The 16,167-nt window shown below is 57.1% G+C and overlaps 1 protein-coding gene across 3 annotated transcripts in view; it reads left to right on the top strand.

Moving 5' to 3' along the window:
- Positions 1-16,167, top strand: part of VAC14 (VAC14 component of PIKFYVE complex) — a 151,676-nt gene that overhangs the window by 72,227 nt on the left and 63,282 nt on the right. For all 3 annotated transcript variants that reach the window (XM_029074761.2, XM_029074762.2, XM_029074763.2), the window contains one exon: positions 4,954-5,110. In XM_029074761.2, coding sequence (XP_028930594.1) covers positions 4,954-5,110 — 157 coding nt within the window. The remainder of the gene's footprint in view (positions 1-4,953; positions 5,111-16,167) is intronic.

Consider the following 16,167-nt stretch of genomic DNA (forward strand, 5'->3'; position numbering starts at 1 on the left):
AGTAAATGATTGAGTGGATACGGGGTGCTTGAAGGAGAGATGAGGTGAAAGCCTAGACGAGACATTGTCCCTGGCCATCAGTAATAAGAATTACGGTTCCTGTTAAGCGCTCACTATGTGCCAAGCACTGTTCTAAGCGCCGGGACGGATGCAAGTTTGTCAGGTTGGACGCAGGCCCTGTCCCCCATGGGGCTCGTATTGTTAATCCCCATTTTACAGATGAGGTAACTGAGGCCCAGGGAAGTGCAGGGACTCGCCCAGGGCCACCCACCAGACAGGTGGCAGAGCCAGGATTAGAACCCAGTCCCTCTGACTCCCAGACCCGGGCTCTGCCCACTAGGTTGTTGGGTGCCTACCCTGGGCAGAGCGTTATAACTAAGCTTGAGAGAGGACGGTAATAATAATAATAATGTTGGCATTTGTCAAGCGCTTACCAGAGCACTGTTCTAAGCGCCGGGGTGGATACGGGGAAATCGGGTCGTCGTCCCACGAGGGGCTCAGAGTTAACCCCCATTTTCCAGAGGAGGTAACTGAGGCACAGACCTGCCCCAGGTCACACAGCTGACACGTGGCAGAGCCGGGATTCGAACCCGTGACCGCTGACTCCCAAGCCCGGGCTCTTTCCACTGAGGGTTAGAGGACGTCCCTGCCCGGTCTAGGAAAGGAGCTGGACGGTGGCATAAATTGCAGAGGAGAAGAAATAGACTAAAATTACGTGCAAGCTGCTGCAGGGAGGTCCGCGTAACCGAGTGCCGAGGTGCCGCAAGGATCCTGAAGCGGCGTGTTGGAGAGAGATAGGGCGGGGAGAGGAGAGAGAAATCAGGCAAGGCCTCCTGGAGGAGGTGTGGTGTGAGGAGAGCGTTGAAGGTAGGGAGAGCGATGGCGTGCCGGGGGTGGAGGGGAAGGGAGTTCGACTGGAGGGGGGGGGGGGGGGGGGCAGGAGCCGGGGGTCGGCAGCTGGCGAGCGAAGCGTCGTGAGTGGGTTGACTCGAGAGGAACGGAGAAGATGGGGAGCCGGGAGGCCCAGGTGCAAATCCTGCCTCTGCCACTTGCCTCCTGTGTGACCTTGGGCAGGTCACTTAACCTGTCTGGGGTTTAGTTGCCTCATCTGTTAAATGGGGATGAAGACTGTGAGCCCCGTGTGGGGCATGGATTGTGTCCAACCTGATTAGCTTGTATCTACCCCAGCGCTCAGCACAGTGCCCGGCACATAGTAAGCGCTTAACAGATACCATTTTTTTTTTTTTTCAAGAAGTAGAGAATAGAGAGCGGGTTCCCTGCAGGACCTCGCCAGGGTGCCGCCGGCACCCACTCTGGGGCCGCACCTCTCCCTTTCGTCTCCCAGCGCCGAGGCGTGGGTCGTGCAGCTCGTCCCTTCTCCCTGAGGAGAGGTGCCGGCAATTACCTCGCGTCTGTACACCCAGGGACCCTTCCCGCCGCTCAGAGCCTCTGTTGTGCCACGGTTTCCCGAACTCCGGTCTCTCGGGGTTTCCGAGCGTTCTCTGGACCCTGCGGTTGCTCCGCCGCCGGGATGTTTCTGCTGCTGTCGGGCGGCCCCGCGTTCGAGCGCGAACTGGGCCGTGGGTGGCGGTGGTTTTTCCCAGCACGGATATTCCGAATTGGTCGGGTGAAGAAAGGAGCTGTCCTTTGAGAATGGCAGGTGATCCTAGAGAAGTGGCGTGGCCTGGTGGAAAGAGCACGGGCTCGGGAGTGAGAGGACCTGGATTCTAATGCCGCGGCCGCCGCTTGTCTGCCGTGTGACCGTTGGCAGATCACGGAACTCCTCTGAGTTTCGGCTCCCTCATCTGCAGAATGGGCACTCGATACCGGTTCTCCCTCCTACGTAGACTGTGAGCCCCATGTGGGACCTGACTATCTCTTTTCTACCCCAGCGCTTAGTCCAGTGTTCTGCGTATACCGAGTCCTTAACAGATACGGGGGCTCTCTCCGGTTCCAAGAGCTCTCCTCCAGTCCGGTGTGTCCCTGCGTCCCCGAGGTACTAGCATCCTTAATTTCCCACCCAGACTTTCTTGTTTTCGAAACAGAATTGCTATATTTTAGGGAGATTTGGGCAAAACTCTTCTACTGTGAGTTGCCAGGTAAAATCATGAGCCAGGGTCTTCCTATACGAGCGTATTTTCGCCAAAATGTTGGAAACTATTGAATACCCTCTACCAAATCCAATCCTTCTAGAACACGGTATACTGCTGCACTCTGCACCTCTCAGCGAGTTCGCGTCCCTACGGCAACTGTGGGCCAGTTTCCGTAGGTCTTGCCAACCCCGGTACGGCCTGGGAAATGGCAGAGGGGCATCGCCGTGTCTGGGACTGATTCTGCCGTATTCTGGACCGAGCTACGGATGGGAGAACAGACTCTCTTCTCCGGGGAGGGGCTGGAGTAACTTACGGCCTTCTCCTCGCCTCCGGGTTCCTTGATATTCCTTCTGTGACTGCGCGTAGCGAAGACTCCGCTTGGTGACTCCCTGACTCCTTCCGAGGAGATTTTACCTCTCGCTCCCCTCATTATTTCAATCATACAGTGTCACATCGCCAGTCCTTGGGTCAAAATAGTAATAATAATTATGGTATCTAAGTGCTTACTCGTGCCAGGGACTGTACCGAGCACCGGGTTGGATCCGTGCAAATGATGTCGGACACTGTCCTTGTCCCACGTGGGGCCCACGGTCTAAGTCCCCATTTTACAGATGAGGTAACCGAGGCCCAGAGAAGTTAAGCGGCCTGCCCGAGATCACACGGCAGGCAAGTGGCGGAGCCGGGATTAGAACCCGGGTCCTTCCGACCCCCAAGCCCATCCTCTATCCGCTAGGCCACGCTGCTTCTAGAAGGCTTTGAATTCGAGAAACCATTCGGTGCTGATATTAATAGTATTTATCGAGTGCTTACATACCGCGGGCTCATTGTGGGCAGGGAATGTGTCGGTTATATTGTTGCGTTGGCCTCCCCCCAAGCGCTTAGGACTGTGCCCTGCATACGGTAAGCGCTCAGTAAATGCGATCGGTTGATTCATTCTGCGGGGCACTGTACGAGGCCCCGTACCGGGAAAGAATACGCAATTGGGAATTAGACGTGGACCCTGTCCCTCATTGGGTGAAGCACTCCCATCTTCCTACCGGTGGGAAAACGCTTCCGCCTCTTCACATCCCCCTCCTCCCCAGAACACCTAATTCAGTGTTACATTCCCCCGACCGCTGGTGGTGCCTAGAACAGTATCCTGCTCGTAGTAAGCACTCAGTTAATGCCACAGCTTGAATGGCGTCGATGAAGGGCCGATCCCGTCCGTATTAACCCGTGAGGACGGTGGCCTGTTCTTGGCGGTTCTTGCTGCCTCAGCCTCTCTTTCCGTTTCTGGGAGCGAGGAGATGCGTCGGGGGGGGGGGGGGGGGGATAATAACACTAAGAACGGTATTGAAGTGCTTACGTGCCAAGCGTTGCACTAAGCCCTGGGGTAAATACAAAATAATCAGGTCAGACGTAGGGTTCCTGCTCTAAGTAGGAGGGCGAACAGGGATTAAATCCCCATTTTACAGAATAGGAAACTGAGGCTGAGAGAATTAAAGTGACTGGCCTAGGTCAAACACAGCGGACAAGTGGAAGATCTGGGATAGAACCCAGGTCTTCTGATTCCCAGGCCTGGGCTTTTTCCACTAGGCCATGCTGCTTCCCAAAAGACCCAGCAACCAGAAGGGCTAGATCCGAAGGAGAGACATTTTAGGAGCTGTAGGGGGGCACCTGGGCGAGGCTGGGAGGGCGCACCTGTTCTCCGGCTCTCTTCTTGTTCTCCTCCTGCTCTCACATGCTTGCCCTTCCCATGGAATATTCACTGTCCGCTCTTCCACTAGGAGTGAGGAGTCAGAATCGAAAAATAAGGGGCGCTCCTACCGTTGGATTTCTTTTCTCTCTGGACTTTTGGGGGGTTGCCACCCATAAAAATTAATGTCCCGTCGTTCAGAAGTCCATTAACCCTGCACCTCGGACACTGAGGTGAAAGTGACGATTCTTGTCGGCCCCAGGTTTTATAACTACGGAGAGATCTGTGCTGTTTGTGTCCCGTGCCGGAGCTAGGTTCGGCACTGTCACGCCCATTACGCGGAGCGGGAAACTGAAGCCCAAGCTAGGGGAGGGAGCGGCCCGATGTTACGTTATCACATCCTCAAGATTTTCCAGAAGTTTCTACGTAGCAGGATCCAGGCCGTCTCTTAATCCCCGGATCGTCGCCTAGGCCCTCGGACGACATTACCTCTCCGGAGGATACGGTATCTGACCGGGATCTGAAGTCTCTTGTCGGGACAAGGAATCGTAATCTGAGCTAAACATCTAGGTCCCTAACTCCCCTTCCGCAGAATGTTCTGCTTCTCTGCCAGTCTGCTAACTTGGTGACATTAGTCTGTTTGAGTCCCCTTGGCACCACTGTCCTCCCCACTCCACTCCTTCCTAGCGTTACCTTGGCTGATCCTGGTTCGGGTGGTTGGAAAGATAGTTGAGAAGCAGCGGGGCCTAAAGGAAAGAGCGCAGACCTGGGAATCAGAAGACTGAGGTTCTAATCCCCGCTCTGCCACGCGCCTGCTGGGTGACTGTAGGCAAGTGTCTCAACTTCCCTATGCCTCGGATACCTCCTCCGTAAAACGCGGATAAAACCGTGAGCCCTATATGGGACGGGCACTGGGTCCGATCCACTTATATTGTATCTACCCCAGCGCTTAGTACGGTGCCTTGCGTTCTTGCACTTACTAGATATTTTAAAAAACTAGATGTTTCCCTGCCTTAAATTTCCCCTTCCCACAGACCGGTCGGATGCATCTCCCTTGCCCCCCACCCCAGGATCTCCAGCTTGGTGAAGGGTTATCTGATCCCAGAAAGATTATAAAGCCGTTGCCGTTGTCCTTGTCTTTCAGCTGAGTTTTTTCAACTCGACTCCTCTGCTTCTCTTCCCCAGGTTATCCTGAAGGACCTGGAAGTTTTAGCGGAAATCGCATCCTCCCCCGCCGGCCAGACGGAAGGCCCCAGCTCTTGCGACAGCCCCGACCTGCGAGTCAGCCAGTCGGAGCTGCAAGTGCCTGCCCCCAACAGGAGCGGCCTCCTGAGTCCCCTCGGTAAGTACTCCCCTTGCCCTGAGCTGCTGCAGGAAATGGTTCCCTGAGCCCGCCCTCCCCGTCCCTGCATCCTGGCCGTTGTCGTTCTCCTCCCGGAACTGGGCGGAGGCCAGGGAGGCTGGTCATTCCCAAGTCCTGGAGCCCAGCCGGGCTCTCCGAGCAGAGCGTCTCCCTGCAAGAGTTCATCGATCAGTTTCCTGTTAGTGATTTCTCCACCCCACTGAAGTGCTGCAGATGCTCGCAGGCATCTCCCCGAGCTCGCCTCCCACGTTCCGCTGCAGGGACTCCCGCATCGTCTCGCTTCTTTCCGTCCCTATCTTCCTGCCCATCAGGTTCAAAACCGCGGGACTGCTTTGGCGCTGTTAGCGCCCCGTAACCTCCCCGGGGTAGATAGAGTGCCGTTCCGGTTTCACTCCCTGCCTGGGTCAGGGTCTGGGAGGATGAAGTGTCGGGGGTCCCCGGGGGCCTGGCCGTGAAGAGGGGCGTCAGACTTGCCCCGGGAGAGCTGCGGCAGTAGGCTTTGTGTGCAGCGGGGGCCTTGAAGTCGTCTGGATCCGTCAGGAGAACGTCGGTTGAGATGACATTACCTTCCTCTTCAAGAAGTAAAAATAGTTATTTTTACGACCCGGGCCCGGCGAGGGGGACGTTGACGCGCGGCACTGTTCGATCAGGATGTTTCAGACCCAGCCCCAGTTTAGATTCGGGGAGGAAACTGGAGGGTGTCACTCTCCCCCTCCCCCTTCTCTTCCCTCCTTCCTTCCCCATAGCAGCTTGCTTTCCTTGGCCTTTTCACCTGGATCCCCCCCCCCCCCCCCCGCCAGGCTCGTGCCAGTTTTTGGAGAGGAAAAGTGGAGGGTCACTGTCGGTGGAAGACGTTGCAGTTCTGGAGCTGGTCCCGACGGGATCTCATCTGACACGTTGCGCTGGGGATTACAGCATCCTATCCCCCTTCCTCTAAGATTGGAAGCAGAAAGGAGAAGCTCCTCAGGACAGGGAGGGTTTGGGGCCTCTGGGCACTAGAAGCTCTTACCCAGAAATTGCAAGTTGCATAGATTTGGAGCCTGTGTAAACCAATACTTTCTCTCCTGCGACGCCCTTCGCGGGACTTAAAACGGAGGGTTCCTTCGATTGGGACTGCCGTGATCCCACCCTGCCCGGAGACACCCAAGAAGCCTGGGAGCAGCAGCTGCGTAGGGTACCGGCAGCCTTAAAGAACGTCCCCTGGCATCTAGCGAACGCCAGGGTGATCTCGCGCTTCCGGAAATTCCAGTAAGCTGTGGTTGACTGTGGAAAGAAGAGGGAGGGGCACCTGAGTTATCACCCATTCCCATCCGGGGCCCAACGCGTAGGGTCTCTGAGCCCGGCATCTTCTCCTCCTCCATCGTAGGTAGACACCATTGTAGCATACGGCAGCCCCGGCGTGATCCTAGATTCCCAGCTATTTCCAAACAAAAGCAGAGAGCGGATTGGGAGTCTCCAGCGCTCCCCCGATTTCTCACATTCCACCCAGGATGCCGCTGTTGCCCCTGTTCCCCCTGCCGTCAAGTTGGACTTCCTCTAGGTATTTAGCGGATGCGGTCTGGAGAGCTGAGTCCCGCTTCCTGAACCCTCAGTCCAGATTCGATTCTGTTCCGATAAGCTTTCCCCTCGCCAAGGCTGCCTCGGTTTTCCTCTTCCAAACGGAGGAGTTTGAGAGAGATTCGGACGTAAGATGCTCAGTTGGATGAAGGGAGGCCGATACGCAGGAAAGAGGAGTCTTCCTGGCAGGGGGACAGGTGAGCGGATGACATGACACCGGGGCGGAGATCGGGGGGAAGGAGCAGCGGCTGATCGGGGCCTCTAGACAAAAAAGGAAGGGCTGAGGAGAGGAACGGTCAGGTGGGTGGCTCTGGAGGCATGGTGGCTTCAGGGTTAACTCCATGTCTCCTTAGCTGCCTCCAAGTTGTCGAAGAAAGACGTTCCCCGAAATGGCAAAGCCTAATGGAAAGCTGGCGAGAATAGGAGCTGGGGGACCGAACTTCCGGGCCCCGGATAGGCACCGTCTCCTCGCTGCTTTTTAAGGCCTCGAGCAAATCGTTCAGTCCCTGTGGCTTCCGTCTCCCCGTCCGCAGAAAAGGTCCCCGTTCCCTTCCCTAAAGGGTTGTGGTAAGACCAAGGAAGGTGAGCTTAGGGAGTTCCTTTGTGTTCCGAAGAGAGGGATCAGAGAAATGGAAAAAAAAGTTAATGACCAGAATTTGCAAGATTCAGAATTGGCATAGGATAGGACTGGCTGGGGTAGGGGTTGTGAAGAGGGTAGAAGCGGAGACAGGTGGAGTGGAATGGGAGCTGAGGAGAGTCTGAGAGAAGGAAATGGGGGAGGAAGAAAAGCCGGAAATTGGAGGGTTTATATCCCTGTGTTTTGCGGGGGGGTTATGGTATCTGCTAAGTGCTTACTGCGGTGCCATGCACGACTAAGTGCTTGGAAGACACGAGGTAAACAGATTGGACGCAGTTCACGTCACACAAGAGTTCCACAGTCTTGATCTCCATTTTACAGATGAAGTAACTGAGGCACAGAGAAGTGAAGGGACTTGTCCGAGGTCGCACAGCAGACGGGCGGCGGGGCTGGGATCAGGACTCAGGTCCTCCGACTCCCAGGCCCACTAAGCCGCGCTGCCTCCCTCATCCCAGGCCATGGCCCAGGCGGGCAGTGATTCGGGAAGATGAAGGGTAGCGAGCAGATGGGACCTAACCTCCCAGCAACTCCACCACACCGAACCTCGAGATGGGAATGACCAGGGCAGCCGGGCCAGATCCTCCCACCCGCGGCTCAGAAAAGACAGAAGGGAGGTTCTGCCCCACCACCCCGGCTGAAAATGAGACCCCTGATGGGGCCTATCCCAGGCTGCCAATGGCAGAAAAAAGACTCCAGAAGGCAGGATTGGCCCGCCCAACTTGGGATTTTTATTCTCCTCATCCTCCATCTATAACGCAGAGGGGGCCGGTCGCGCGACACACACCCTTCCCGTCCCCCTCCGTTCGGAGGGGGAAACTGACCACCAGAGAGAGTGGCAGAACCAGGACCAAAACCTTGAAACCTGAGCCCTCTCCTGCTCGTGGCTTTTCCCTCGTCCCTCAGCAGAAGGTAGGGTAGGGGCGACGGCGATCTCGGACGAGGGTACGTCCCAGTGGCAGAGGATGTTGGGGACGGCTGCTCGGGGTGGGAAGTGCTGCAGGAAGGACGCGGGGGATTCGGGCTGCCTTGTTCTTGGCTTCCCCTTTGGCTGCCCTTTTCTAGCTGGAGTTTCTCATCCGAGGAAGGGCTCCTTTTTCCTCCCTTTTCCTCGCCGCAGCACACGGAGATCTTGGAGTCCACGAGGCCAGACCCTTCTCCTGTGTGTAAACAGCTTCCCTCTCTTGGTTGTCAGGGACTCGGCATCGAGAACTGGCAGCGCGGAGGACCCTCCCCGATCTCCGTCTTTGTCGAGGGGGGTTTTGAAAAGTGCTGATGAGGATGGAATCAGAGGGGCTTGTTGGGGGGGGGGGGCAGAATGGCCCTGCTGCCGTATTGACTCTGCAAACAAATAAGCCAACCGACGTTCAGGAGTTGGAATGCGGTGGGGCGGAGTTGGAAGTGTAGCCTGGGGAGAGAGAGAGCATCGGGACCATCTTCGCAGGAGATGGTCGTGGCCCAGGGAAGCGGAAAGTCAGGTCCGCCGGGAAGGAGGGTTGCCCCCCAGAGGGTTTGCTCTGCTGGCCCGTTGGGTGCAGACGGGCAGAGTTACCGATCGCCGTCGTCTCTTCCTCCCTCCCCTGGTTAGTGTTCCTCATTCCCATTCCCAGCTGGGGGGAACAGCCTTCGAAGGATCCCCGGGGGGACGATCCGTGGAAATGAGTTTCCCGAGGAGGCACGACGAAGCGGCAGGGACACCGGGAAGGGATGGAGACAAGCTCCGTAAGATGCTCACGAGGGCTAAAGGAAAACCAGAAGTCATCGGGCTCTCAGCCGCTCCGTGCTGCGCGGGGCTCCCGACTGAGGTGGAACGGAAGAAAAATACCCTCTTGGGGCTCGTTGTGACTCAGCTCATTCCCGAGCCCTTTTCTTCCCACCCACCACTTGGTTATCGGAGTGTGGGAAAGCCTCACTGAGCACCTCAGAAGTAATGGCGCTACCCCGCCGAGGCCGCAAGCAGGGGCTCGGAGCCACGTCGGTCGGAGGGTTATTGGCAGTCTGCTCCCTCTCCCAGAATAGCCGCCGGGTCTTTCGCCCGGTATACCTGCCGCACAGCCGGAGGCCCCGCCGGGAGCCGTTTCCTACTCGGCTTCTCTAGACGGAGGACCTTCCCCCGAAGTGCCTGCCAGACAGGTTGCGGAGATCCCGTGACCTTGTTTCCTTAGCCGGAAGGCCTTTTTCTACCCGAGAGGAGATGGCGCTCGTTTTGGGCCCCAGGTCGCCCGCCCTAGGAAATCCTGTCCCCTCGGTCCCTCCTTTGGAGGGCACGGGTGGTGTCTGCCATTCTCAAAACTACCCAGTGCTTTGGGGTGAAATGCCAGGGTGGGCTCAAGCTCGTCTCCTGGAAACACCGCCTGCGGCGGCGAGTCACCCGTCGGGAGAGAGGCCCTGAGGTTAAGGAAGTCTGATGGACTTCTCACCTGACCCTTGCGGTACCATCATTCTCCCATCCAGTTGCAGTTCAGGGTGGAACAGTGACTTAGTTAGCTCCGGGTCCCTCAACAGAGCTGCCGGTGACAGGCTGTGTCACCAGACTGTCTTTTTCCCTTCTTTCTCTCCCCCGCTTCCATCCCGATCCCCTGGTAGACCGTGGCCGCCTGTCTGTCTCTCTCACAACACACCCTCCCTTCCTCTCTTCGGATCCTTGAGCAAGTGGCTGAGGGCTAATCAAGGAGGCTACGACCCGGCCCTCTAGGACTCCACGCTCTGGTCCCCGGGAGAAGGGGCTGGTGAATTGCTCAGGGCCGGTGGCTTCCTCTTCTTCCTAGTGCTTTAATCTGGCCGAGTCTGCAGCCTCTCCCAAAGGCACCATTGTTTTCCTACAGTTGGAACCCAAGCTTCACTTCCACCCGTCACCAGATAGGTAGGAAGGAAAGGTGGTATTCCCTTCCTTCCCGGCCGTATCGCCGACTGCTCTGGTGCTCACTCGTTCCTCCGTATGCAGTGCCGAAGAAGCGTTGGTCTTCTTCCCTCCACGCTGACCTCCCTTTGCGGGGTTTGGCTCCCAGCCCTCCCTCTCTTCGGCAGCTGTTTTCCGGTGAAGGGTCGGTATGTATTTCCCCTTCCCCCCCCCCCCCCCCACTGTTATCTACTAGAAATTCCTGCTGGGATTCTGCTTTTACTCACCGCCTGATCTCACTGTAAAGACCGCAGCCAGGAATCGGTGCTGGAATGGCTCGGTAGGCTCTTATCCTCATTTGCCTCCGCTGGGTCAGTAAACCGACGGCAGATGCCCTTTGAGCACTTGATATTCACCCCACCCTCAGCCCCGTGGCGCTTCTGTACGTGTCCGTTATTTATTTATTCATGTCGACGTCTTTCTGGCAATGGTCTGTAGGATCCTTGTGGGCAGGGAATGTGTCTGCCATCTTTCCCAAGTGCCTAGTGCCGTGCTCCGCACACCAGAAGCGCCCAGTAAATGCCGGAGGTCGAAATATATCCAGAACCAGATCGTGGGACTGAGTTCCCCCCGCCCCAGATCCGTCCATCCACCGCTAGTGTGGGGGTTGGTTTTGCCCCCCACTCCGGCCCCTACCCTGGTAAAGCACCTCGGTTCTTTATTAATCAGTCAGTGGTATTTATTGAGTGCTCACCGTGTGCGGACCACTGTACTGAGCGCTTGGGATAGTAGTACAGTACGACAGAGGTGGTTGACATGTGCCTGGGGAAGCCATCTCCTTACCTTGGCATTCCTTCCCCAGGTAGAAATAGCATTTATTGAGGACCCACTGGGATTAGGAAGCTCAAAACAAAGAAGCGATGCGTCCCCTTTCTAACTGGGCACTGCTGGGCACCAGAAGGTCTGTAAGGGGAGAGCACAGCATGTAAATATTATAAATGACGATATTTGCAACCAGAGTAGGGATTTCCCCACCGTGCCCTTCCATCCCCCGTGGGTCAGCGATGGGCCTCGCTCCTTCCCCACCCCTCCTTATCTCTTTGAAGAGAGCAGGTGTTCCACGGCACCCTGGCCGCCTCCTCAGAGCGGGCCGGTCCAGGGGGTGGGGAGGTGAGGCGGGAAGGGACACACCGCGTTCATCTAGCTAAGTGGCTGACATTTTCACATCTGGCTTCGGTGAACCGTAACCTGCATCGTGTGTGTTGGGAACCGGGCTATTTTTATCCCGACATGTGAGGTTCCTTCACGTCATCCGCGCAACTGAAATCCAAAACATCCCGGGGAAGGTTGTTTGCGAGACATTCTGCAGATTCTCATGTCGCCACATCAGGTTTCACTTAGCAACATCTGCGGAGCCCGGCTCCCCAGCCACCAACTAAACCGGAGCTGGCTTTGTATACAGAGCGCTCCCGACTGCATCCGTCTGCCTCTCTTGCCTTCGGCCTGGTCACGTGAGCCGCTCGGCCGAGGCCGGACAGAGGTCTCTCCCTCGCCCAAGCTGAAAACGCCAGACGGAGATGGGAAGAAGCTTATTAGGGGCCCTTGCTGTCTTCTCGAGCTGCCAACTTGGTCGTTAATTTTTCCTGAACGCTTACCGTGTGCAGAAGACTGTACTGAGCACTTGGGAGAGTACAGTATAACAGTTGGTAGACGTGTTCCCCGCCCACAGCGGGCTTACAGTCTAACGCGGAAAGCCCTGCCTTTCCATCCCGCTGATCGCTTGGAATATTTGAAAAGCGAAAACCCTCTTTGACTATGCTTGCCTCGACCATAAAAGCCAAGCCCGTGATAGTCCCCTTGCCCACCTGTAGTTGTTGTGGCAAGATTGCGTTGCCCGTCCCCCCCCCCCCCCCCCCGCCCGGCCTCCGCCAAATCCGGCGGTTCCAGACTCGACCGTTATCCAGATTGCACCTGTGGATGGAAGGGTGGAAGAGCTCTCCTGCCTAACCTGGGATTCACGTCCTTGAAGAGGGAAGCCTTTCTACCTGGGTCTGGTGGGAAAGTGGAGGTATAGGGATGCTAAGGTTGAGGGAAGTGCACGTTTAGTGAGTGACTCCCTCCCCCTCCTAGGGAGAAGGCTTATGCCGTGCTCTCCCGGCACCCGGCAGGTGCGCGATAAATGCCGTTGAGGGACCGTCGGGCAGATGCCTCTCTGCTGGGCCTCCGGGTCTTCCTGGGAGGATCCTCCTGCCCCGGGCCCCGGGATCGGCCAGCGGGGCCCTTGCCGTGACGGGAAAGCCATTTCAGCGGAGCGTCTCTTTAACCGAGGACTCCCGTATCCGGAGTGGGCACTGCCTAGCAAATGGGAGCCCCGAGCTGCCTCATTTCAGCTCCGTTTCCCACCTCTCAGCTTCCCAGAGAGACGGGGGCTGTGTGTTTTTTCCCGCCGCTGTTAGCAACAGTGTCATCTCTGTGTGCGCACTTTAGGTCTTGGCAGAGCTCCCCTCTGTTCAAGGGGAAGCCAGGCCTTGCTCAGCCTTTTCCCTCCGCTCCGTGCTGAGCACGGGAGCGGCCTCCCATCTGCTCCTCCACCTTCTAAACCTCCCTTCCCCACGAATCGGGCCACAGATCAGGAAGTTTCCGTGTAATCTCGCCGGCCCCGGGACCGAGCCTCTCTCGGCCTCCGGCCCACCGGGCGGGTCGGAAACCGCCCCCCCCCCCCCCCCCCGGGTACGTTTCAGCCCTCGGCCGTTCCCCACCCCCATCCCCCCCCCCCTTTTCTGCAGGTATCTCTGCAGAGAAACTTCAAGGTCCCCCTGCCCTTAGAGGCTTATCTCTTCCCGGCTTGGAGGAGATAGAGTTTAGATCGAAGGCCGGTCATTCTGGCCCAGCTTTTTGTGGGGGGGGAGGCCCGAGAAGATGCACGGAGGCTGCCGTTCAGCCTTGCCAGAATTTGGAAAGCAGCTTCACCTGGATGGCGTGAAGTTCTCCCCTTGGCCCTTAGTGCCGCTCCGTGTGCTTGCCTGAACTCTGGCCTCCCCCTGAACCTGCCCCACTGGGGCAGCTGCCCGGCCATAAACGTCCCCTCGCTGTTTGTCGTTTTTCAATCCTCCTCCTCGTGTCCGTGGGAGCCCTGGCCAGGCACTGGGATAAGAAGCTTCTTCTTAAGGAATTCCGGTGAAGGATTCGATTTAGTCGGCGGGTCTTCTACCAGATCGTAGGCTCCTTGAGGGCAGGGATCGTGTCTCTCCTTGGCACTGCGCTGGACTCCGCAGGGGCCAGGTGGGAAGGGCTAGGAGTCGGGAAACCTGGGGGCCGATGCCGGCCCTGCCGCGTGTCGTCCGGGGGACCTCGGACGGGTCGCTTGACTTCTCTGTGTCTCAGTTTCCTCAAGTGTCGACTGGGGATTCAATATCTGTTGTCCTTCCCCTTTAGACTCTGATTCCCAAGAGAGCGTGTGATTCTGTCTACTTCAGGGCTTAGCACACAGTGCGTGGCACACATGGCCTAGTGGAAAGAGCAGGGGCCTGGGAGTCAGGGGACCTGAGTTCACATTCCAGCTGTGCCATCGCCCGCTGTGTGAGACCTTCAGTAAGTCCCTAAAATTCTCACTGCCTCGTGTTTCCTGTAAAATGGGGATTTAATACCAGTTCTCCCCCTTAATTAGATTGTGAGCCCCATGTGAGACGGCAACCGTGACCCACTCGACCATAATAATAATGATGATGATGATGAAGGTATTTGTTAAGCGCTTACTGTGTGCAAAGCACTGTTCTAAGCGCCGGGGAGGGTACGAGGTGATCAGCTTGTCCCACGTGGGGCTCGCAGTCTTGATCCCCATTTTACAGATGACGTGACTGAGGCACGGAGAAGTCGTGACTTGCCCGAAGTCACGGAGCTGACAAGTGTCAGAGCCGGGATTTGAACCCGCGATCTCTGACTCCCAAGCCCGTGTTCTTTTCACTGAGCCACGCTGCTCGATCGTCTTGTATCTACCCCAGCACTTAGCTCGGGGCACGGCATATAGTAGCGCTTACTGTGTGCCAAGCACTGTTCTAAGCGCCGGGGGGATACCAGGTGATCAGGTTGTCCCACGTGGGGTTCACAGTCTTAATCCCCATTTTGCAGAGGAGGGAACTGAGGCAAAGAGACGCTAAGTGGTCTGCCCGACGTCACGCAGCCGACGGGCAGCAGAGCCGGGGTTAGAACCCGTGACCTCTGACTTGCAAGCCCGTGCTCTTTCCACCGAGCCCCGCTGCTTCTCTAAGCGCTCACTATGGGCCGAGCACCGTTGTACGCACCGGGGTAGGCGCAGGGAGATCAGGTTGTCCCACGTGGGGCTCGCGGTCTCCATCCCCATTTTACGGATGAGGTGAGCTGAGAATGAGGTGACCGAGGCACCGGGAAGTGACTCGCCCGAAGTCACCCAGCCGTCAGGGGGCGGAGCCGGGCTTAGAACCCATGACCTCTGACTCCTAAGCCCGGGCTCTTTCCCCCGAGTCCCGCTGCGTCTCTTATTATTAGCGGTTAAGAAATACTGTTCTCCAGGCCTCCGGCCCCCTTCCCTCCCCACTTTTACCAGGATCCCCCGGAGAGGATCTCGGTGCTGCTCTAACCTTGGCTAGAAGGATCTTAGATAACCTCTTAGCGACTCCAGGGCTCAGATCAGTGTTTGGCTCCTAGTAAGTACTTAACAGATACTTCGTCATCATCGCTTATTACCTAGAGGTCATTCCGGTTGATCTTCCTCACACAGTTGCCCGCTAGGAATGAATCTCCAGAAGCCTCCGGAGGCATCCCCTTCGCCGCAGGTTGCGATGGGTGAGAGCTGGCCAGGGCAGAACCGCCAGACCGAGGCGAATTGGGCGGCGGGCCTGTGGGTTTCTCTAATCTTAGAGCCCCGGACCCTGACAGGACCCCGAAGGACTCTACCGTGCCGCTCCCGAGGCAGCCGGGTGGGGCCCGGCCCAGATTGACCATCCGGGGCCTGGTCAGAGGTGAGCGACAGGGCCGTCGTGGAGTTACACCGATATACCGTTCTCTCCCGAACCCTTACTCCGCCGCGGTAAGTGGTCGATAAATACGATCGATCGATTGAATCCGGTCCGGTCCGGATCCGGTCTGTGATGGCAGCGGAAGTGCCGCCGGGCGAGCGGCGTGGCGCGGTGGAAAGAGCCCGGGCTTAGGAGTCAGAGGTCATGGGCTCTTATCCCGGCTCCGCCGCCTGTCAGCTGTGTGACTTCGGGCAAGTCACTTCACCCCTCGGTGCCTCGGTCGCCTCATCTGTAAAATGGGGATTAAGATTGTGAGCCCCACGAGGGACAACCCGATGACCCCGTATCTCCCCCAGCGCTTAGAAAAGTGTCTGGCACATAGTGAGCGCTTAACAAATACCAACGTTATCATTATCATTCTGATCCCGGCTCCGCCACCTGTCAGCTGGGCGACTTTGGGCAAGTCACTTCGCTTCTCGGTGCCTCGGTCGCCTCATCTGCAAAATGGGGATGAAGACTGTGAGCCTCACGTGAGACAACCCGATGACCCCGTACCGCCCCCAGCGCTCAGAACAGTGCTCGGCACATAGTAAGCGCTTAACAAATAGCAACGTTATTTTTGTGACTCTTTTTTATGGCGTTTGTTAAAAACTTACCATGTGCCAGGCACTTTACCGAGTGCCGGGGTACAAACGAACAAATCAGGTTGGCGACAGTCCACGTCCCACATGGGGCCCACAGACTTAATCTGCGTTTTATTGACGCGGTAACTGAGGCACGGGGAATTTAAGTGACTCACCCACGGTCACACAGCAGACAAGTGGCAGAGACAGGATTAGAACCCAGGTCCTTCCAAACTCCCAGGCCCGTGTTCCGCCCACTGGGCCACGCTGCCTTTCATTGGCACCACAGAGCAGCTCGTGGTATCGAGCATTTATTGAGATGCGAGAATGCAATAGAAGTAAAAGGGCATTATAATAATAAAAAAAACCGTGGCATTCGTTAAGCGCTT

This window comes from Ornithorhynchus anatinus, chromosome 11, assembly GCF_004115215.2.
Source record: "Ornithorhynchus anatinus isolate Pmale09 chromosome 11, mOrnAna1.pri.v4, whole genome shotgun sequence".
In the NCBI taxonomy this organism is placed as follows: domain Eukaryota; kingdom Metazoa; phylum Chordata; class Mammalia; order Monotremata; family Ornithorhynchidae; genus Ornithorhynchus; species Ornithorhynchus anatinus.